Source organism: Bombus pyrosoma, linkage group LG7 (genome assembly GCF_014825855.1).
Source record: "Bombus pyrosoma isolate SC7728 linkage group LG7, ASM1482585v1, whole genome shotgun sequence".
Taxonomy (NCBI): domain Eukaryota; kingdom Metazoa; phylum Arthropoda; class Insecta; order Hymenoptera; family Apidae; genus Bombus; species Bombus pyrosoma.
The window spans coordinates 3,653,062-3,676,347 of NC_057776.1; the positions used below are offsets into that span (position 1 = coordinate 3,653,062).

Genomic DNA, 23,286 nt, shown 5'->3' on the forward strand with positions numbered 1-23,286 from the left:
TGGTAACATAAATCTATTAATCTTCAAATTGTTGTTAATGATGAAATTGCAAATATTTCATAATAATTGAGAAAGTGGAAGGTTGGAGGAATAAAGAATTTTATACATTCGTTTTTTAAATAATTATAATATCCAGCAATATAGCAATACAAAGTGAAAATCATTGAATCGAATAGCTTTTTTGAACGCTAACGTAACAAAATTTTCGAGTTTCGTACATAACAATAATACAACGTTACGACTTTTTTTAAGTAATAAATATATGCGCGCGCAATGTATGTGTGTATAACGTGTGCGTGTACCGTGTGTATAAAATAAAGTATTGCTGAATAAATTCCACGTGTATGTATCATTCGTATAAATACAAAATAAGATTACATTTATGTATATATTTATATAAACCTAAACAGAAAAAAAGTAGTGTACAAAATATAAATCTATCCAGGATTCATTTGCGATATAAAAATTAATTTCCTTGGAAAATATGATATGTACACGCAGACTCGTTCGTCCATGCCGGTAGCGAAAAACTTAACAGCACATTTGCGACAAAACTACGATATACTTCTCTCACTGGGTAACTGATATAAACTTTTTTCCATCTTCTAAACCTCTCTTTTTTGCCTGGTCGATCGTATCACAAGTAAAGAACGGACAACATGCAATGTCATCGATCTTCAGAGATCTTTTTGTTTTGCGCATCCTTTCTCTCAACCACCATTTTTTTTCCTTCTTTTGAGAAATCTTTATCGCGTTTGGCAGTAAAATATATATCAAAAATGTTCAACGTACTAACGTTTATAAAAGATATAAAATATATCTTACGTACCTTCAAAAAATGCTATTAAATATTACCGAATGATCTATAACATCATTTAGTAAAGAACAATAGCAACATGAGATTCATTTTTTTTTAAAGCATTAGAAAAACCAAACTTCAAAATTTTTCACTTTTATTCTACCAATAAAAAAACTAAATGTGTCCAATAAATTTGGTTGTATATTTTGAATTTTCTTTTTTTTTTTTTCTTTATTTTATTGATGCAAGAAAAAACTTAAAGAAAATGTTTAATATTGTCAAAGATTTTGCGTATGCTAGGCGCAGTTAATGCATCAAAAAGATTAAATCACAGACGCTGCTCTGTGCACTTTATTTCGTCCCCAGTTTACAAAAATTGGGGTTTTCTTTTAAACTTTCATTTACAAGATTTGAAATGAAAACACGAGAAACACTTAAAAATTCTATCGTCTTTCCCTCACGACGCGAAACGTCCTGCGTATAAAGCGTAAGATAACGTTTTATATTCATATATCTTACAAATTCATGTGCACATGACATGATTCCCACCGAATAACAAAAGTTCGAAATCTGGAGTTTCAAATCAATGGTATTCAAATCATGTCCATTTTCATCCGCCATATTAAATTTCAAATTAATCCATTAGTGATCTTCGGTTTTTTTGTTAAATTATTTATAAGAATACCATTGCTTTAAATTGTTTTTATACGTAACTACAGAAATAACAATGTTTATTAAAATACACGTTGAAAGATTAATTCTTTCTTCCAATAACGCGCACACTCGTATATCAGTACATATTTTCAAAACCCAATATTTAATTACGTTTATATAGTTATACACATATACTCAACGCCTTTTGTTCCGTTAAATGTGCTTCCTTTCTTTACTCTTTTAAATAAAAGAAAAATATAAATAAACATATACGAGTGTACACGAAAGAAACACAACAGCCTAAGAGAAAGGAATATAGATCTTGACCGTATTGAAGGACTAAAGAGTGTATAATAAAATACGAGATTTCTGCTTCCTCTTTCTGTGTTTAGAGAGCTACACGAAAAAACTAGATCTTTGCACTGCAAACGATAAGAACGTTCGAGAAATGTTGAACATCATTTTCAAACATAGTTCCAAGAGATATTCATATCGAACACTCGTTGCGACTAAACTTAAAAACTACGCTAATTAACGAATCCTTACCGAGTATCCTTACTAATTAAGTGGATATCAGTTTGACAATAGTTTCTTATTTTTTTTTCCTTTTTTGGTCCTATACGCCGATACTACAGAGCTCGCCATCGGCTATTGAAAGCATTTTTTAAACATTTCTATCCATACTGGCGTAATGATAGGCCTAGCGTAACTGAGTATCATAACTTCATTTCCCATAATACGATATGGGCATCGTTGCTGTTAGGATCTTTGAAAGTGTAAGCCGATTTAGAGCCTTTGTCGGTGACCGATTGCGCGTTTAACTGTCTCCAATTGATGTAACCTCGACCACCCATTAATGTTAGAACGGTCTTTTTAGGCTGTTCAATTTGTTGCAACGTTTTATTGATCTTCTTACCATTCGTTTTCAAATTATTGGGTGATGATATCGTTTCCGGTACAGACTGTACTATACTACTGTTGGGAGTAGTCGTTTCATAAGGACCATTTCGACTAGCTGTACTACTATTTCGAGATAATTTGCCAGTTTTCAATGAAAGATTCTCTTCAGAGCCAGAAGACGTATAGAGAGAACTTGCATGAGAATCGACTGACCAATTCGATAAGTCGAGCGATCTGGGTCTGGTGATTTTCATCTTCAGTCTACGATCTAAGGTACTAACTTTATTTGGTATGGCTGCCAGTTCTGGATCGCTTCTTCTTAGTGGCTCGTAAATTAAATCAATACCAGAGCTATTCTCGTTTTCATAATCTTTCACATACATTAATTCTCCGTATAAGCCGTAGACGTCGCAATTCTCTCCAGAACTCTGTGATCCGGACATCGAGCTTGACAGAAAGCCTCCACCAGATCCGAGCCCTCTGGGAAGTGTCTTCGAACCTCTGTACTCGTATTCTTTGCTACGTTTTCGTCTTAACATTACTGGGCTGCTCGCCAATTGTTGTTTCAATTTCAATATACTGTTTGACATAGAGGAATCCAAACTTGCTCGATCTCTATTCCTACTACTATCAGATTCCTTTGACCGTAACTGTACAGTTTCCTCGTCGGCGATTTCATCGGTTGTACAGCTTATCGTGTTCTTTGGATTCTGAATAGCAAGTAAAAAGGTGATAGGACCGAAGTGCGCGTGATATGAAATATTTACACGACCACTAATGATAGGTACTCCTTCCAATCGTGGCAGAGGAATCGTCAGACTGATGCCTACGTTTGTACCGACCCAGAGTAAGCCCTTGCACGCTAAAAGTGCTGTCACAGTGACTGCAGTTTGATTGTTGTTTAAGTTATCGCCACAAGAATTTGAGGCATTGTTCGACCTCGTTACTCTCAATACGTTGGATGCTATATTGATGTCTTGGAGGTGTTTGAAAGTTTCTGTATGATACAGGCAAACGGTGCTGGAATTCTTAAGAGCAACCCAGAGACCTACTCCGGAATGAGCCATCAGTTTCACGCTGCCAACGTGTTCGTGTTGCGCGCTGAAACTTTTCGTAATGTCACCACTGACTGCGTTAAGTACCCAAACTTTTTTGCCGCAAGCAGCATAGACAGACGCGTTAATTGGCATCAAGCAAGAGACCGGTTCGCTGCCTAGGGATATTACAAACGGATCTCTCAGATTCCAAGTGCCATCCACTTGCCTTTTGAACAGGAGAAGTAAACCAATTCCTAGGGCGACGAAAACGTTGTCACAATGATACTTGATTTGTATCACTGGACCTGAGACGGAATAGTTTCCAAGTTCTTCTTGCTTCTCAGGTTCCGAGGCGATGTAGATTAAAATTTTCCGAGAATCCGTACCCATCCATACGAGATCGCTCGCTAATGAGAGTGGATCGGAAGAAACACCCTTTACGAACTCTATGGCGGCGACTCTAGTCTCTACCAAATCAAAAGCTGTAATTTGCTTCAAGGAAGTTGCCGAGGCTGTTGTGGATTGACCAAATACTGTTACGTGACTGGATATACCGTCGCCTGTACATATCCACAAGTAACTTTGACTTCTTCCACGACGCCTCGTGAGACGTGGATTCTGCGTGGTATAATAGCAGCCGCAACGTACCTGAAAAACATCGTTTTATTATGTATAAACATTGCTGATAAAATTTAAAAAAGATAATTGAAAAGATAATTAAAAATATAGTCATTATTATATTTCCAAATAATTAATAAAGAATATTTTATGGTAGTAAAAATCTTACCTCTGTCTGATGTTGCGAATGATATACTTGTTGGGAACTAACGAAAAGTGGCATTTTTGTAGATGGTCGCTGTTCTTGTTCAGGTACTTCCCAAGATGGCGAATTATTTGGATCCAAGGCTAGCTGTGCTAGTCTAAGCTCCGTTATCCAGTCTTTCTTCACCAGAGGATTTTCGGTTTGAAACGTGTACATCTGTCCTTGCTTCGTTACTAATTGCAGGCAACAACTATCTGCCCAAACCATGTCTTCATCTTTTTGTTGTATTGAAAGTTGTATGGATTGCAGAATTTGTTTAGTTTTCTCAAGCGTCATACCCTTTGAATTCAAAATGTTTTTATTTGTATATGTATTAAATCAAAGTAAACATAGTTTGTTTCATGTAATTTGGCTTACCTCGTATTTACCCTTTAGTTGTGCGACTAAATCGCTTATCCTAGACATGACTTCATAGTCATGCATTAGATCGTTCATCTCTACGCAGAGACTATCTGCACCCACTTGTCCGCAATCGCCGCTCTTGTCAGATTTTAGGCTTCCGCATTTATTTAGACCAGCAGTCAGTAAACGACTTAACGTTGGTGAAGTGCTTGTATCCTGAATCTGTAGTATAACATAATATTGTTAACATTACTATTATTGACGACATTAATTTTCGTCATACTTTAAAAAATATACTTTAAATCGTTAGTAATCGTTATTAATTGTTCCTATACCTCAATATCCGATACAGGATATGTCCATTTCAAAGTTAGTCTTTCACTCCCGCTAAAATCCTCTGCGGATCTTGGAGTTACCGAAACGCACACTACAAGATCATTCAATAATAACAACCTTCTTCTTTTAGACTTTGTTATCATGCCGTTTTGATTAAATTCCTAAAACAATTTACCATAATATAAATGATACAAATTATATTAGAATATCTGAAATGGCGTTAAGGATATACTACACTTACCAATTGCGTAACATTATCTTCTCTTATAAGATACCTAGATGACGACGAAAGAGGTCGATGGGACAATTTCCCAGATACATGTCGAAGCATTTCTTTAAACGCTTGGAACTGTTCCGCTTCACGTTTCCTTTCATTCAACATTTCCGCCAAACTCTCTAATTGGGTCAACGCCAATTGCAACGACATCCTATCGTGATGACCTTGTGGCGTGTGTTTCAGTAAATCCTAACAAAACGTTTGCATTATTTCAATGTAGCCGTTAAAAACAAAAATAAAAGATACTTACTTGTAAGAATAGTATAAATTGTGGAAACCTCTGCACAGGTTTTACCATTAATCCAAAGAAGGACAATCTATCGTGTGCACTTATTTGTTTCACCTAAAATACAATCATAACCATTATATAAAAATTCAATTACTATAGAATATAATCATTAGCAAATATTGTTATGGATTTATACCTTGAAAAAATCGGCTAGCGCAGTCTTTCTTTTTGATTCTTGCTTAGCCAAATCCATAGCTACTGAAAAATTATTTATAAACCCACTATAAATGTCAAGAACGATAGCTTTGCTGAAACTTGCTACAAACACGTCTCCTAACTTTTCGTCCTTGTCCCATGAACGTACGCATTCAGCTAATGCAATTCTAAATAACGTATGGCATTGCAGAATTTCAGGCAATCTGTGGAACAATGTTGCTATTTTTGCCTGACTCAATATAGGCGGCGAGGATTCTTCTAATGGTTTCTTGTAATCCTGAAGAGGAAAATATATTTTTACATAAAGTTCTTCGAAGGAATCATATGTACATAGAATGGTTCGAACTAATATGTACGTACGTTCACTAGCCTCTGTAACGTGGACACATAACTGTTTTCAGAGTGTACTATAGCTGCTACTATATGTCGACGTTTTAGCTGTTGAGGAGTTAAATTCGGAGGTGTCGGAGGAAGGGCGGGTGGAGTTTGCCTACGTTGCTGCATGCACTGAAATTGCACCATTGCACTGTTTTCCTCTTCAACCTGAAACATACATATTTCAGTAAATCTGTGTAAAACTGTACTATCGGTGTTTAGGAGAAATTCTAACTTTTTCTTAAAAGTTTTATTTTATATTGTTTGCAATAATTTTTATAATAAATTTGTTAATAGACTTTTTAATTTTGTAATAAAATAACTATATAAATGGAAAATACTAATTATTTCTTTTATCAAAGTATAAAACAATTCTCTATAGAGAAAGATGAATCAAAATTATAAAAATAAAAAATACTATTCGTTTTCATTATTAAGGTACAAAATAATTCCTTATTTAAGATATTAATCTTCTAGATAATTACTTCACAAAGTTGCGGCATTTGAGGTGTTTTGATGGGACTGGTAAGGGATACCGTGTCGGAGGAATCCACATCATATTGTTGTGTCGATCCTCTCCGGATACTGAACCATCTAGATAGTCTTCCATGGTTTCCGGGCGAATCCAATGGGTCAGCATTGTTCACTCGCATATTTTGTGGCCTCCACTTGTCACACAGCGTCCTTGCCTTGTGCAACGTATTCCTCAATTGGCAATTGCTTCTATGGAGAATTAACAATTGTTCCGATTAATTATATACGCCCTCAGGAGGATGCCAGTGTGGGAAGAAATAGCAGACCAATGATTGATTCGCTGAACCAACAACAATTGGATTGATGAGCTGATTCAAATCATTAGGTTTCTTCCTCTCTTTAATGACAATTCGAAAAAAGGACATTAAATGAAAAAGTTTAAATTTCATAAAAATATTTAAATTATGTGTTATGGAATATCGGTATCTCTTTTTTTAAATACTATGAAACTTTTAATTATTGGATATAAATAAATGACATCAAATCTAGTTATTCATAGCTATTATTTATTATTAAAATTTATCCGATGAAATTGATGCTTACTTAATACTGATATTACTCTTCTCACTTTCGTCGTCCGAGGAGAGGTCATGATCCGATGCTGAGCACCAAGAGTCCTCGCTTCTAGCCGACTGTGTCGACGTATTGGACCTAGTTGCCTCTAAGGAGGGATGATGTTGTCTGTGCGTTTGGCCGACAGTTTCCATTTTAGTCGGTCCTACGTCATCCCATGATCTACACCTTGAACGTGGTTCATCTATAATGAAATGACACATGTTAGTCTCAAATTATTCTAACTTAAATGCCATAATGAAAATTATTAATAATTAAATTATCATTAATAAGAACATCCAGAGATTCATCCCTTTTATTACGACCTTATTCATATAATTAATCAATAAAAGGCAATAATTATATTGAATACCGTCTCTTTTCGTTTCGTTTGTTTTTACCAAAAATTTCATTATTATCATTATAGAATTTTCTTTAGTTAGTTTCCGCATCCACAGCTAGATGGCCAAGAGTATTAACCGATTCCCATAAGTTCTCAATTATTGCAAAGTTTTTACAAATACGAATCTCCCAAATTATTCCCGTGTATCGAATAAAGTTCAGGAAATAATATTACCAAAGAATTTTCCTTAAAAGATAGATAATTCCAACTAAAAGTAGGGCGTGTTATTCTCTGTGTACTTTGCTCTTTCCTATTTGTTAGACACCATTACTTGTGTAGGCATTGTTTCTAGTTCAATGGGTATGATGCCCTTGATAATTAAGTCGAAGCTGATCCCAATATTCAAACAGTTCTACTATGCTCAAAAAACTTTTAATCCTAAAATGGCACATTGTGTTTTCAGACTCCAATACCGGGATCTTTCAGGTTTGGCGCGATTTTCATATATTTTAAGTATATAACAAATTCTGCGAAAATTCAATAAAATACTTACAAGTATGTAATTTAAAAAATGTTGACAAAACTTTTTATTTGTAATTATTTTGCAATATAGAATAGTCATAGAAGACATCGATGTGTTATTCCAACTTGAATACTACATTTTCAAGAAAAAAGTAGCTTTACAATTAGCGAAACGAAAAAGAGATGGTATTACAAATCTAGCGTTTAAAGCAACATAAGTTTCGTAGGAACGTTCGCTAAACAACAACCTTCTCGAGATCAAGACAACTCATTTCCATACGCCTCTTAATACTAACTACATTTTTGTGAAACGTGTGACGACAGCCTCTATTTATACAATATGTGTCAATCGTTCTGGATTTGATCACTCCTCTTCGAAAGTGGATAAAACCTTCATTATCGATTACATATCGCACCTATTATCTTCATTTCCTCATTTTTTAAGTTACTTATGTATAATACCAACGAACGGGAATGTAGATATTGTGAATTTTTATACAAATTACTATTTTTATAAATGTTGAAAAATTTACATAAATATTTTTTATAGACCATAATGTTCTTCTTTTTTAATCAATTTATTAAACTTAGACCGTTGACAATATTTCTCTTTATCCTAATAGCTTTCCAAATATTTGCGATTTACTAATGGAAGAACACCAAACGCTTTGGACTCGTATCATGTGAAAAACTTTAAACTTACTCTAAACATGTTAGACACAATATAAACGAAGATAAGGATAGTTCACTTGAGTCATTTCTTTAAAGTCATGATACTGGTTTAGTTATTTCATGCATAGTTGATCTTTAGTCGCCATGTACTGTGAATTTGCTAAAAGAGGTATTATTGTTCGAACACGAAGCAGCTAAGAGATATAGATAACCTTTATTACCCTCAAGGTCACGGTTTCACTCACTATTTAGCTGCGTTGTGCATTTTTGTCAAACGAGGTAAATATTTCTCCTAATACAAGAAATAAATAATAATATTGTAATTAGAGTATATAAACTTCGATAGATAACAGATGATAATATGTAGACGATGAACTTTTGAGTATATAAACAGAACACGAATCAAAGTTATTTGCTCTTATGATAATAGTAGAATACATACTAGAGCAAACTACTTGAAATTTTAGAAGCAACTAACTTAGCAACTTTGGAAGCAACTGACTTAGAAGTCAAATTCATATTTTTATGAAAATAATTAAAAAGATGAAACCTAAATAAAGATTTTGTTTCGTTTATTAAATAGTACAATAAGTACTATATTTTACATATTTTTGCGTATTGCGTAGATCCTAGAAATAATAACACAAAACATAATAAGAAGTTATCTTGTTAATCCTTTTCTTATGAAGAACACTTTCACTTGCAATGTCGAAATGTATATATACATATGGAGCGATGTGCTCGATCATTTAATTCTAACGTCATTTATGAGCTTTGCGTGGACCGCGTTTGTCCGGTTAGCAATCATTTGAATTAAACACTTGACTCGTTCCCACGTTTTAGAGACAAGCGTAGACAATGGCCAATGTTTACCTTTCCTCATATAAAGTCAGTCAGGCAAAGCTTCAATCCTACTTTCTCACACACTTCATCTCAAGTATTTTCTCCATGAAATTTTTATTCGTATAAATCATTTCATAAATATTAAGTTTATTATTCTAAATTCGTAACTTATTAAATAGTGCATGTGTACATAATGAACAACAGTAAATATATTCTGATTATCAATAGATGATATGTAAAAGAAAATATTTTAAAAATATTTTTATTTCTAAGAAACTTGAGACAACTTCGTTCACAGATTTTGCGTGTTTTTTTTTTTTTTTAATATCAAATACTTGAGAAAAACAAACGTAACAGAAATTTAAATTAAATTCGATTAAAACCACCCAAACATGCGAAAATATTTACGCTTCGTTTATAAATGTGGGAAAGAGCATACTAAACGCAAAACGACTTGCGTTAACCATATAGTCACCCTGATGTTAACACCAAAGTAACTTGAGCACAGCACGCACACCGGAAGACCCAATAAAACCAACAACGCGTGGAACCTACCACTTCCGTACAAGGGACAGTCTCAGCATCATACACGGTACACTCTAATTGTCAAGGAAAAGATCTAAGTTCAAGTTCAAAAGATGTCAATATCTTACAATAGATTTATATATTTTATTTTATAATATCTCCCTGTGGAAAAAATTATTTTAGTAATTAAAAGAAGGTTCTGTATATCTGAAAGATTCATTCTATTAAAATTCCTTATTGAATTAATATTGTAGTTACTATTCAGTGAATAATATGAATGAATACCACATAATATTGCAAATAATACTATCGAACTCTTATAAATTCCTCCCTAATGTCAAACGACGCGTCATGCATGCATGAAGAGACTGTTCATCATTCCCTAAAGAGCTGTACGACCAACGCATCAGAGACTACTGATATTCACTTAATGTTTCACCTATTAACCTCACTAGATTTCGACGCACACTTAGTACGTAATCATGTTCATTTGATAAACACCAGTAATAACGGCGATTATGTTCACTACATAACAATATGTCAATAAATTCGCTACGAGTATTAAATTTAAGTAATTATACAGTGTAAGTAGTATAGTTAATCTTTACATTTGAAGTTATCTCTACATTTAAAAAATAATCAGATGGATCATAAAAGATTAATAAAAATATAAAAAAATACATGCTTTGTATTAAATTCTACTTAAGTATAAGATCGATAGAAAGAAGCATAGGTTATGTAGCACTTTCGATTAAACTTGTTACAGTTGCAGCGTCAATATATGCTATATTTTTATCGATATTCCCATAACCTTGGATCTTGTATCTTAATGGATTAGCCACTGGATATTCATGAAGGATGTTCATTACATAATTCAACATACATAACCTGTCCGCGCGTGTGCATCTGTTCGTCAAACATTTGAAACTTTCAATCCAGTATGAATATTGCAATAGATTAAGCTCGATTTCTAAGGAGAGATCGTTCTTCGCTAATAAGACTGAGCGATTCAAGGAAAAATGCGCAGTGTCATGTTCAAGGCCACCCTGTACGATCGTAATCGTTTTACCGACAGTTTACTTGTTTTCTATATCATCCACGATCATAACCTATTATGACAATGGGAATATGTATAAATTATCTACTTATTCGACAAGATCGTCCTTCGAATAAACTTGTCGTGATGGTCACAAATTATGTTTTACCTTGCTATTTTCCTCATTTCTTCACGATCATCTCTTCAGTGGACTCTTACACACTTGAGTTAATATTACTGGTAAAATTGTACAAGTCACAAGTTATAAATTATTAGCACTAATAAATTTTCTTGTATAACAGTAACAATAAAACAAATGAAATTTTACAAATTACAAATCCTCACATTACCCTATTCTATGCAACGTTATAAAAATATAGAAAGAAGTCTATAGCTTACAATCTGTAACTTGTCAGTTTATTAGTATCATTAGTTAATAAATTGTTGTAATGTGTACTGAATACTAAAACCAAATATAATAATATCTATTAATATCTAACATTTATTTTGGGTCGTATAGACCTGAGAATAACAATGGGTTTAACATTTGTTGTATGATTTTTTATGAAAAAGTTGTGTCTAGCGCGTAACATGATGTTATTAAACATGATGATGCATACGAATCACGTTTACCAACGAATGATGCGATCTCCGAAGGTACATCAACGGTGTAATTGTTAAAGCATACGACGCAGCATTGCGTCACATTTCTGTAAATGGTAAAGACGGAGATAGGTAAAATGATCTTGTGTTATATGTCGCTTGTAACGGGTGCACGAGTTTAATCATCTTTTTCTGCTCTAATAACACATTTATCAGATTAAATCTTACTTACTATTCATACGTACAGTTTAATTATTATAATTTATTTATAGCATTGACATTTACAAGGACTAAAGTAGAGCTAACTGGAATTATTTGATCTCTATCCGCTTTTAATTCTGCAATTATAGAAGTTTCCAGGAATAATTAAGGAATAACATCATTAATAGGTTAATATTTTATTCCAAAATTATATATTCTAAAAGCACGAAATAAAAAGAAGAAAAATGTAACCAAATTCTTCTCTTCTGGAAATCCTAGCCTTAATCTTAGTCCTGATTCTAACCTTAAATCCTTCTCCTTAATGTAATTAGAGATACGCTGACCCTTGGAATAACGAGATGGTGACTTATCTCAGTCGCCGTGTATGCAGCTGCGTTGTTGTCTCGGTTTTTACAAAAAATGATTCAGAAGAAAGAGAAGCAGCCTAAATACATACAGACAACGTCGCCCCAGGTCGTGCAACGAAAGAAGGTTAAATGTTCAAGGATAAAAACATCATAGACAAAAAGGACGCGATCTTTACGCCATATCCTTTCTTCTCGCGAACAGGAAACCGCCACGAACGACACATAACGCATTCAGAATGCTTGCTCGACACGTCAGTTCGACCTCGAGAGACTGACATATGTACAGGCTCTTGCTTTTACGACCCGAGTATTCCGTATGAATTGAAAAACACAAAAACAAATGAGTATTAAACCGAAATTTCAGTAAATCTAATATAAATATAAATGCGAAAACATAAATTTCGATCACCGATACAACATGAAAAATTCATTCGAAGATTTCACGAACGAAAATTTACCAAAACTTGAACCTGCGATTTTTCACAACTTTCTGACGGTTCTCCTTGAACGAGTGCATTATTCTCTTGAGATTAAAACGTTTCAGTGATAATTTCGGTTTGCACACCCTCACAGCTTAGATAAGATCAGTACAAAATTGTACGGGTTCTCCGTTGGTATCATAAAGTACACGCACGCATGCGCATACACATGCATCACACTAACTCTCAAAAATGTTGGTTCACTTCTATATTCACGATTTATGAAAAGCACGATTGAAAACAAGGTTAAAAATAGTTAAATATAGTTTAGTGTTTTTTATCTTTATTAGATTCATTATATAGAAGTTTCTTCTACTGTATTTAATGTAATACTCCATATAAAAAATACTTTCTCTGATTTAAATAGAAAAACAGAGACGTTGCAATAATCTTTTTTTTACTCTAATTTTATGTACTAGAATAAGATATACATAATTGAGAATTTAATTATTTGAAATTTTAATTTATAAATATTCTCTTCAATCAAACAAGTGATTCCAAACTTTTGACTGATAGTATAAGTATATATGCGTATACTTTGTCGTAAGATTTATCAACCATCAGTGAGACGAGAGAAACAATGCACTGATGCTCTTTGAACAGGCTGTTCGAAGAATGAAAAACGACAACTGCTAGATCCGAGGCTTAAAGGATAAATCATGGATCGCTACCATTGGTAGACTCGATCATTACTGTCTTCGGAGATAAACACGACCGGTCGGGACACCCCTTGCGTTTACTCGTGCGCAGGAAGTCGATTATCGCGCCACCATGCATCGTATGCAACGATCAAGAAAATTATGTTCAATAATAAGAGGAACAACCGGCAATTTAGCGACTCTTTAAAACATAGTTGATCGTTTCCACGTCGCTAGATATTGGTACTAGTTCATACTCTATTATTGCACGATAGTTTAGTACAATTAAGAACCATTTTATTACTTTTTCATTGTGCTATGATCAATAAAGCTTCGAATGCTAGATACGCTCTGTGTCGATAATTGTGATTTTCGTGGCATCTTATATCCGATCCTTANTAGATGCCGCTGCTGTTGGGGGTACTGCTGTATTTTTCTCCCTATTTATGACTCGTGGAAGAAAAATCGGACTTCGGTCGCCGGGATTCGATCCCGGGATCCGAACGTTCGTAACCTAAGGCGCTAACCACTGCGCTACCGTCGTCCGTTGCTAGTTAGCGTCGAGTGGCGGTATTTTGTGTTGTCGAGTGCCGCCACACTTACTTTAATAGATCTCAGAAAATTATCAATAGAAACTAATCAATAAAAAGAGAGTCTGCGTGATTTAACAATTTCGTATTTAAAAGGCTTATGTACGGAAAAATCTATGCAACTTAAAAAATTATGCATTGGAATTTTAATTTTTATCAATGAGTCTAAAGTTCTCAAAGAAGAAAGAAAAAGGAGAAACATTACAAACGCTAATAACCGTCATTAATGATCCCAAGATCACACAATGTAACATCATCAACAGAAATTATTATAAAAAAGTCTTTACCATTTTCATGATAAGCAAACGGAAACGGCTGCCAACAATGTTACTTCGCTCTTCGTGAAGAACTGCGCAGCCGAAGAATGACTCGTTTTCTCGATTCACCGAACACTCGACTTATTTTTTCAAGCGCCGGTGTCGCAACGCGGACTTTCACGAAACGAAAATGTTTGAAAACGTATCATCGTCCACCCACGCGGCCTGGCCACGCACGAGTGAACACACAGAGTACAAACGTATTTATCTAGCGCGTACATACACACTAGCTACGAGAGCACGTGTTCTTTTACAGGAGAAAGAAAAATATTCCTCGATTTTCTTACACCTTAAACTTAAACGAATTCGAAATGATGCCCGCGACATGAAGAAAACGAGCGGAGTTTCTTCTCTAAGTCGGTACTCGCAAGCCGTGGCAGAGATAAAGTAATCCTTTAAAAGCTTCAGAATCTTTGTTACGGAGAAAGAATCTCTTTAAGGTCGACAATTTCACACGAACGAACTTGACTACTTCGCGGAATATGGAAACAATTTTTAAAACAATAGAAGAGTAAGTTATAATACACAAAAAATTTGGTATTTAGAAAAAATAAATTCTATCCCAAAATAAGAAAGAAAATTCGTATAAACTTATATAAAAACTTATAAATTTATGTAAACTATTAAATGTGTTCCTGTTGAGATGTTATATGAGATTAGTATATTTTAATTCTTTTTCTGTCACTACGTAATATTTGTTTTGATATATATAATTTAGGTCCAAAATGTTTACCTAAGCCTCTACCTTTACCTTTTTTCTAAGCTTTACCTAAGCTAAAACATTCTGTACATCCGCGGACGATCTATTACTTTGCTCCACAAGATTTATCTATCAGTTAAAGCTGGCGAGCTCTATTTTCTGAAATTGACAAAATAAATATAACTCTGTCCAACTTAGTATAACACAATGAACAGTTTCTCCGTTGTTCTTTTTCCTATCGGATCTATCCACCCGTGCCCTTTTCATGTTTAAATATATGGACATATACGAACGTCCAATTGTGTCCACACAATTCCACGTCGTTGGAGCGCGAACTTTACAGAACGTTAACAAGTGGATTGGCCCTGGGGGCACGAGTATTTTCTTGCAAATAGTATTCCTTTGTTTTTATCCTATTCAACATTGGAAAAATTGATAATACTTGTATTTATTCCTGGGATAAGTATAATATTTAATATTTATTATTAATGTTTAATAATGTACTGCAAACTAATTTAATTAAAAAAATTAATTCATGAATTGATTTACATAGAAATATAGAGATTTTACCGAATTTTTCTGTTCGCATTAGAGATTACATCTAACATTCACCCAGCAAAAACAAAGATAATAATCCAGAGTTCTCATAGCACATAAAAGTCAACAAAACAATAATCCTTAATTACCCTCCGAATCCTCACGCGGAGTCAATTCAGCACGCGGTTCAATGCAACCAATTCGACATTCAACCATAGTGCATGCTTCCCACACACCCACACAACCAGAAAAGCATCCCGTTTGCGGCCTAGCTAATCTACTAACCAGCCTTCAACAAAATGGGGCTTTGAAGTCGATGCTAGATCTTGCTCTCAGAACTCGTACTCTCGAAATGTTGTATTAAACATACCCTTCTTATTCAACATTAAAGACCACCAACGTTACTAAAACGTTACCACATTACCACGTTACCAAAAAAACAAGTTACTAAGATAACAAATTTACACCAATATAAATATGTTTATTACACAACGTCGCAATCGAAAAAGGCGCAAATTCCAAATTACTTTCAAAAAACACTTGAATACAATTTGACAATTTAGAACAATCGACTCCAGCAGGAAATTGAACGTCAGTTTTTTACTTTTCGAACACGGATGTAAACACAGGAAGGATTTGATCATAGAAAGAAACGCGACCGTCAGGCCGGAGCTTACGATCGACACTACTTCCTCGCGAGTCGCGCGTCGTTCGTTCCTCCGTCGTGAACGGCCCACGCGTACGCTCTCGCGGAACGGAGACAGAGGGACGAGCGAGCTTGTCTCGCGCGATACACGCGATAGCGCGAGCGCATGCGTTTCACGCGTCTCGTCTGCGCGTCAACCGGCCCCAGTGTAACGTCACGGTCTATTCCTTCGATCGTTTCGACGACGGGGTGGAAATGAATCTTTAACGTCACACAAGCATGGGGGGGGGGGGGAAGATGTCGGACATTACTCCAATCGCGATCGGTTCAACGCTTTATATCATCGAGTTACTAAAAGGTTGGACAAGGAGCAAAATTTTGTTTTTGATAATTTGATAATTTAATTCCTGGAAAATCGATTTGATAATTTTTATTTTTGGTCAGTTAACCTTATTGCTAGAATATGTGAATAATATAGTTTGCATGTTTTTAATCATTTTTGATCAGATCGAGTAAATTTAAATAGTTTTGTAAAAATATAGTGAAATCTGTTAGTTGATCGTATTGTTGGATATAGTTCTTTCTTGTAAGCAATTTCTCTTTTTTCATTTTCTTTTTTAAGTAATTATTAAAACAGGTTAATTTCTTGAATTTATTCTTCAAAAACGATAGTACAATAATCAACCAAATTATATAATATATAGGAATTAATAATGTATAGTGAACCCTGTTGTAGTAATCACTCACGAAGTACTAGTATGTTATATAGTATGTCTATTCGCTGTGTCATATATATATAAAAAGCAGATGTACAAGCGGATATGCAAAAGGAAGCTACGTATATATGAATAAGGTTAGTCATACGATGATATCGCGATACAGTGATTTGCATATGTTGAACTGCACCTATTCGATCAAATATACAAATTTTTTACAGAATTACTCGATGATGATATCGATGACATAAAAAAGGTAGAGTGAATAATTGAAACGTCGCGTTACTGCGTGATCTGATCGATTTGTTGTCGATGAATCGTAATATCATTGCGCGATCGCGGACTACCCGCGAATCACTATTGAATCACTGCGGTCTAGTAGAAAAATTTTGATCGATTCTAGGGGAATCTACTTTATCGACCAACAGATTGTACCTTCTTGAAATAAATTTTATGTAACCAATATGAACTAGTTTCAATATAGATCGTTTTATATTTTGCAAGTAAATTATAGAAAAGGTAGACCATAAATCTCATGAACGATTTACAATACGGGTCACGCAAGCAATTAGCCACGAACAGCGTGGGTCACTTATAGTCGATTCGTTGCAGGAGGCGTGGGTCACTTAAGCGATTGATTACAGTCACGTGGTTAACTTAATAGATTCCTCGCGCTATCGTAAGTCATTTCACCAATTTTCCGTCAAAATCGTTTTCGTCAAAAAAATTATTCGTAAACAGAAACAAAATTTCGTATCAGGAAGAGTATGTCACCATAGTGATCTTTCGCATGATATTATGAGTCAGAGTAGGTCATGGTCGTGCTATAATAATGCTGCTAAATCAATAATAAAATGCTAAAATTTCTTAAATCGTCCAAATCGGTCCTAAAACGAGACCATTACATGAAATGTATAACACGCATCGACTAGCTTGACCTGATTTTTCAGATGTTACGAAATCATGGTTATCGATATCCTGTCTGTCGTTTATCTTCATCTGTGTAGGATGTATATCCGCAGAGATTCGTACGAGTGTGAATAATTCACACACTTATTTGTTACTTGTTAGTGGAACAGTAGGGTGAGAGACTATACATTTTATCACTTACGCTCCTAATCTATTTTCTTAATTCTTTGCGTTGATATGAGGCGATTATGGAACGCGTAAGATTGCGACGCATACAAGAGGAAACGAGTGGACACATAAAAGTGCTTCGATATAACATATATGGGACTTTTGTTCAAACAAGTTTTACCTTGCATTAAAATGGTTTCAATAACAATAACGGATCATTGTAGTTCTTCAATTAAGTTCTTTCCAATGACTTTGGTACGGTTTAATAGGTTTAAGAATATACAAAACGAATCGCGAACGTTTATGTCGCTATTTGAGTCACGTCGAATTTCTAGAACGGCCACGGAGACAGTGGCGCTATTTCGAACGTTATTACGCACTACGGATTCACGCGCATGGTAGTATCAGCGGAGAAGTATTTTTCATGCTGCCTGGCTGCTTTCAAGCATTGCTTCTTAACCTCTCATTTACTTGCTCTATTCGGATGGTTCTTTTCATCGGCAAAGGCAAGGACAGGGGAAATACGCAGCAGGTGCATCGGCTCTTGCTTAGTCCTCGGTAAACAAGGACTTTTGAACAAACAGAAATATCCCACGCAGGTGTGACGATATAACTGGCCTAGCGACTATTTGCTATTTTTAAAATTTAACTTCTTTGTCATAGAATATATATTTTTATCATAGTTTCTCATTAAGTATTTTGACTGACGATAGACTGAATCGTTGAGCATTTATTTTTAAGACAAGTAGTGTCCAAAAGTAATGGACAAATTTGTGAACCAAATATTCAAACATTACTGTACGTTGACAAAGTTCAGTCTTCATCCAACAATCGTACTGTACGAGCATCATATTCGTAGAACGTGATAAGTGTATCAAAACATATAACATTGCGTGACGAAGAAAGTGAATGAGACACATGAAGACCAACTGATTAGGGCACTAACAAGCGATGCAATGAAAAGATCGAATGTTTAGTCTGGGACTCTATATATGACTATAATATAATACATACTATGTTTATCAATTATTAAGGTTCATTTTTTTTGTATCATATAATGTATACGTATAATCGATCACAAAATCATCTAATATTAGGTATTCAACATATCTTATGTGAAATTATGTATCGAATAAAAAAGAGAACATAATTCGAAATTTATTTTTAACAATGATGATCTGATTTGAAAGCAAACCAAAATGTAAACAATTATATTCTGAACATTAAATATGAAATATTCAAACAATTGACTACTTTTGTGATTGTACATACATACAATAACTCCTTTATACGTACGTATAAGTATGCACTATATTTTCCCGTACACAAATTATCATTTCTCCCCAATTCATGCTGTAATACACTCATAAGCGAAATGCGTAACAGCATCCATTCTAAACGCACTCTAACTGTATATGCACATATACATATGCATGCGAACATATCGAACACATGTGCTCGGGATGTCGCGAGCACCGGCTGCCTCGACTGCATGATGCATCGGCATGCCTCGGAACCTGCAAGACAATTCAAGCCAGTCGAACCAGTTAAGCATGCTCGTTGTATCGAACACCCACGTAAATGCACTTCGCCTACGAGGCGAGGTATATTGTTTCCTTTCTTCGAAAATAGAAGCTGGGTACTTATATACGCATCCCCTCGACTCTTTGCGTGTTTCCTTCAATGCATCCCGTCGCCGTCTGCTTCACTTGGGTTTAAATAAGAACGGGCACATCGAACGGGTAAGGCATAGCATGCAGGTGCAACGCGGCAATGCACAACAAACTGCAGGTACACGACCGTTCTCATACATAGACGCGTACACAAATGCGTGCAGACGGTAGCTGCAATATCCCAGAGATGCATCCCACACACCGCGTTTGAACTTTCTCGTTTGCAGGGATATTGGGTAATATTGCGAATTTAATTCATATCTTGCCAAGAATCTCAGGTGTATTGGTTTCAATATTTTTTGATACTATTCGGAAGTTATAATAGATTATTTGAGAATTTGTAGGTTAGGATTAATTATGTTTATTGTCGACCATTCTGACAACCTCCATGTTACGTTTGAACTTTCTCATTTGAAGATACACGGAATAGTATTGCGAATTTTATTTATATCATGCCAAGAATCTCGCGTGGATTAATTTAAATAATTTTGCTTTTCTTTGGAAGTTTGAATAATTAATGCAAATGCAATACTCGGAAGTTTGAGGGTTAAGTTACTTGTTTAACATCATTTATATCCTTCCTTTTATATTCTCATTTATATTCTCATATTCTTTCAAAGTTCGAAACGAAGTTAATACAAATAGGTTGTTTAGAGAAGATTAGGTCAATTGTTTGACGTTATTGAATATTCTAACAACCCACACGCCATGTTTGAACTTTCTCGTTCGTGAGCACATTGAGTAATATTGCGAATCTAATTCATGTATGTGGTAAGAGATCTCACATAGATCGCTTTAGATGTTTTTCCTACTAATATTATTCAGTATGTCGTGCAAAATTTGAAGGTTAAATTAATTGTTGCTGTTGATTCTTCTAACAAGATAGTGACGTTTATTTTTTAAATCAATAAATTACTGAATGGCTCGTGACGAAAACGCGCGATAATTAATCGCGAGGGCAATTCAATTATATACAGGATATACAATAACGTCCTTGTCTTCCGGAAGAATCTTGTAAAATCTATTGCGTCACAAATGTTTATACAACGTCAAATTACGTTATACTTGTACGACCGATTAACTACTACGCGTGTCATTTATCGCTGTATCCTAGCGTGCTGATTAACTGTTCCATATTTCTGTTGCGAAACGGTTGTCATTCAGTTTCTAACCTATTTCGTGTCTTCCTTACTGAGAACCTACGTTTCTATGAAAGAAGAGCATCAATCAATTAGCTTACATATCTAAAAATTATATTATTAAAAACGATCTTTATTGAAGATAAACCTAACCTATATCTTTCTTTTTATCTAAAAATCAATATTTTTGTAAACGAATAATAACAAATAAACTAATTCACTTGTCTAAAAATTATTTAATTATACAATTATTATTGAAAATAAGATGAATATGCTATTAAATATTTCTATACTTCCATTTTGATATATTTGCCTTCCAGTTCTTAATATCTTCATCCCTATTACCTATAAACTAATGTTTTTGTTAATTGATTCACCTGTCTAACAATTATTTTAGCGCAAGAAGCAATTGTCATTGCGAATATATCTAAATATATCAATCAACGAGGAGCTAGAAGAAAAAAAGCGACGCTTTGCGTTTCATAGTGTGCGGGCATTAATTTTAGGACGCGTCAATTAGTTAAAAGCAACTAGTGGAGTGTGGGCAATATAGGTCTGGCAACAGCGCGCCACTTGAATGCTCATTGTAAGCACGTAGCTCGTGTGTGTCCGGAGCCGTGTGAGCGGCACACGGAGAGGCTAGCTTTTTACAGTGACACACGTGCTCCCCACTAACTTTATTTCTGACGACAGAGTCCACGATTCGAGGAGTCATCGGCACCAGAATACTTCCTTTTTCGTTAGCGGGGAGCCGAATTTACTGCGACTACGCACCCCGTTATCCCTGTTCTCTTACCCGGTTCGCATTTAAACACGCATAACTGAGATTAGGCGGCAACTGTTTCTCCCCAGCGATGCAACCAAACCAGTTCGTTATATAGTTGCGGCTATGATTTTCAATGGGATACGAAGTAGTATGTATTCGCGCAGAGATTCTTCCACAGGATATTACGTAATAGCACAACGACCTCGACCGTTATAAACAATCGTTCAGAAAGCGATCAGTGAGTTTTCTTCTTTACCTATTGGGAGTAGTTAACCTTGAATTTGAATGTTTGATCAACAATAAGGGAATGTTAAGATAACCTAACTTTCTTTGCAAAAAATTGTTTCTTTATCATTTTTTGTTATGACTCTATGATAATAGAAGACGAGAAAAGGAAAGGAAAAGTGTTGCTTAGAATCATCATTTAGTAGGTCTATAATTTGGAGATTGAATCAGAGGAAGCATAGGTGGGCTAAGATTTTCATGAAACTCTGATTTGGTACACATTCTTCTGATGACGATTATATGTAGTATCATACAAACTATATAACTATTCATTTGTTTATTAAATAAATAAAGTTAAATGATATTGTAAAAAGATGCGTGTATTTAAAATTTATATGAAGGTTAAAGTAGATAAACATTATATATCGGGAGGTATTGAACTCCATGTTGATCTACATATATCTATGGCAGAAAGGAAAAGTAAAGTGAAACAGGTTTTTAGGAAAAGCGAAGTGACTCGCGTTCAGCGAAACGACATAGGTTATATCGAATTACGTGTATTGCCGTGCGCTATTATCACTACGAATTGCCTTTTGCGGTTGTAGACATGCAATGCTTGTCACGGTCAGTGTCCCATTTTTTTCTTCTATCTGTATATTTTTTTCTTCCCCCATTCTCCCTTCCTAACAGCAAACATATACGCATAACAGCTGGCTTCTATACAAATTTTCTGCTACCTACTCTATAATTACGTTAGATGACATACAACGCTACCATGAAATATTTTCGATTATTTGAAAACTAAAATGATGACGATAAAACGAACAGTTTATATAGATATTAATCAAACATGCGAAAGTCGAGGTTCCGCTTACGTAATAAATCTCATTTTGGACCGGCGAAAACAGCGATTTAACGTTTACTGGGAGCAACAAACATAAGACGCACGAAGAAAACCACGTGGTCACATGGGAGAAGATTGACGAGGCGCGCGCATCACGGGATGATCTCCTGGTACACAGAAACCAAACAAGATGTTTCTTGTTCGTTCATTTATGAATATTCAATCAGAGGTTGTTGGACGTACGATTACCGGTGTCGCTTTCAAAAGGTACAAATTAGTATCTGTTTGTTCCCTTTCACTATCTCAACCGGTTCATCTATGTACGTGCACAATAATAAAAGCGAACGGAACACAACGGTACATTTTTAATAACCGGCGAAATACCGCCGACCGGTATGACATTTCAATCTGCACTTTTATAAGAGAAAGCACGCCCACGCGCGAATAACAGGTCCTATGATCTAGTAGACATTCGATACCAGCTCGGCCGCCGGTTTATAAGGCCATACATCACTCGGCATAAATTACCATATTAACTAACCGCGTAGAGTTGTCCTAAATGGGTTGGTCAAGCGTCCCAATCTCGAATTGAGACGAATTAGAATTTTAAATCGATATCTCACAGGTGTCGCGCGTGCACCAATACGGGGGAGCTGCCGGATTGTACCGTACGAGGCGTGCCGATTGCGACAAATGCACCTCGATCCCATGGTAAAAACATACGGTTTACTTTTTGATACCATGTTCATGAC

At 35.1% G+C, this 23,286-nt stretch overlaps 1 protein-coding gene across 14 annotated transcripts in view; it reads right to left on the reverse strand.

Annotated features, from left to right (window-relative positions):
* Window positions 1-107: 107 nt before the first annotated feature.
* LOC122569419 (rho guanine nucleotide exchange factor 10) overlaps window positions 108-23,286 on the reverse strand; it is a 46,397-nt gene continuing 23,218 nt past the window's right edge. For 6 of the 14 annotated variants that reach the window (XM_043730422.1, XM_043730421.1, XM_043730423.1 and 3 more), the window contains 10 exons: window positions 7,066-7,279; window positions 6,474-6,711; window positions 5,974-6,156; window positions 5,594-5,890; window positions 5,419-5,511; window positions 5,133-5,357; window positions 4,891-5,052; window positions 4,571-4,777; window positions 4,178-4,492; window positions 108-4,038 (listed from right to left, as the gene is read on the reverse strand). In XM_043730422.1, the coding sequence (XP_043586357.1) occupies window positions 2,170-4,038; window positions 4,178-4,492; window positions 4,571-4,777; window positions 4,891-5,052; window positions 5,133-5,357; window positions 5,419-5,511; window positions 5,594-5,890; window positions 5,974-6,156; window positions 6,474-6,711; window positions 7,066-7,279 (3,803 nt within the window). In that variant the 3' untranslated portion in view covers window positions 108-2,169. Of the gene's footprint in view, window positions 4,039-4,177; window positions 4,493-4,570; window positions 4,778-4,890; window positions 5,053-5,132; window positions 5,358-5,418; window positions 5,512-5,593; window positions 5,891-5,973; window positions 6,157-6,473; window positions 6,712-7,065; window positions 7,280-10,862; window positions 11,145-11,184; window positions 11,209-14,181; window positions 14,507-15,597; window positions 15,680-15,733; window positions 16,259-18,068; window positions 18,225-23,286 lie in introns of those variants that run through there. The other 8 variants (XM_043730429.1, XM_043730428.1, XM_043730430.1 and 5 more) reach the window with 8 other exon arrangements.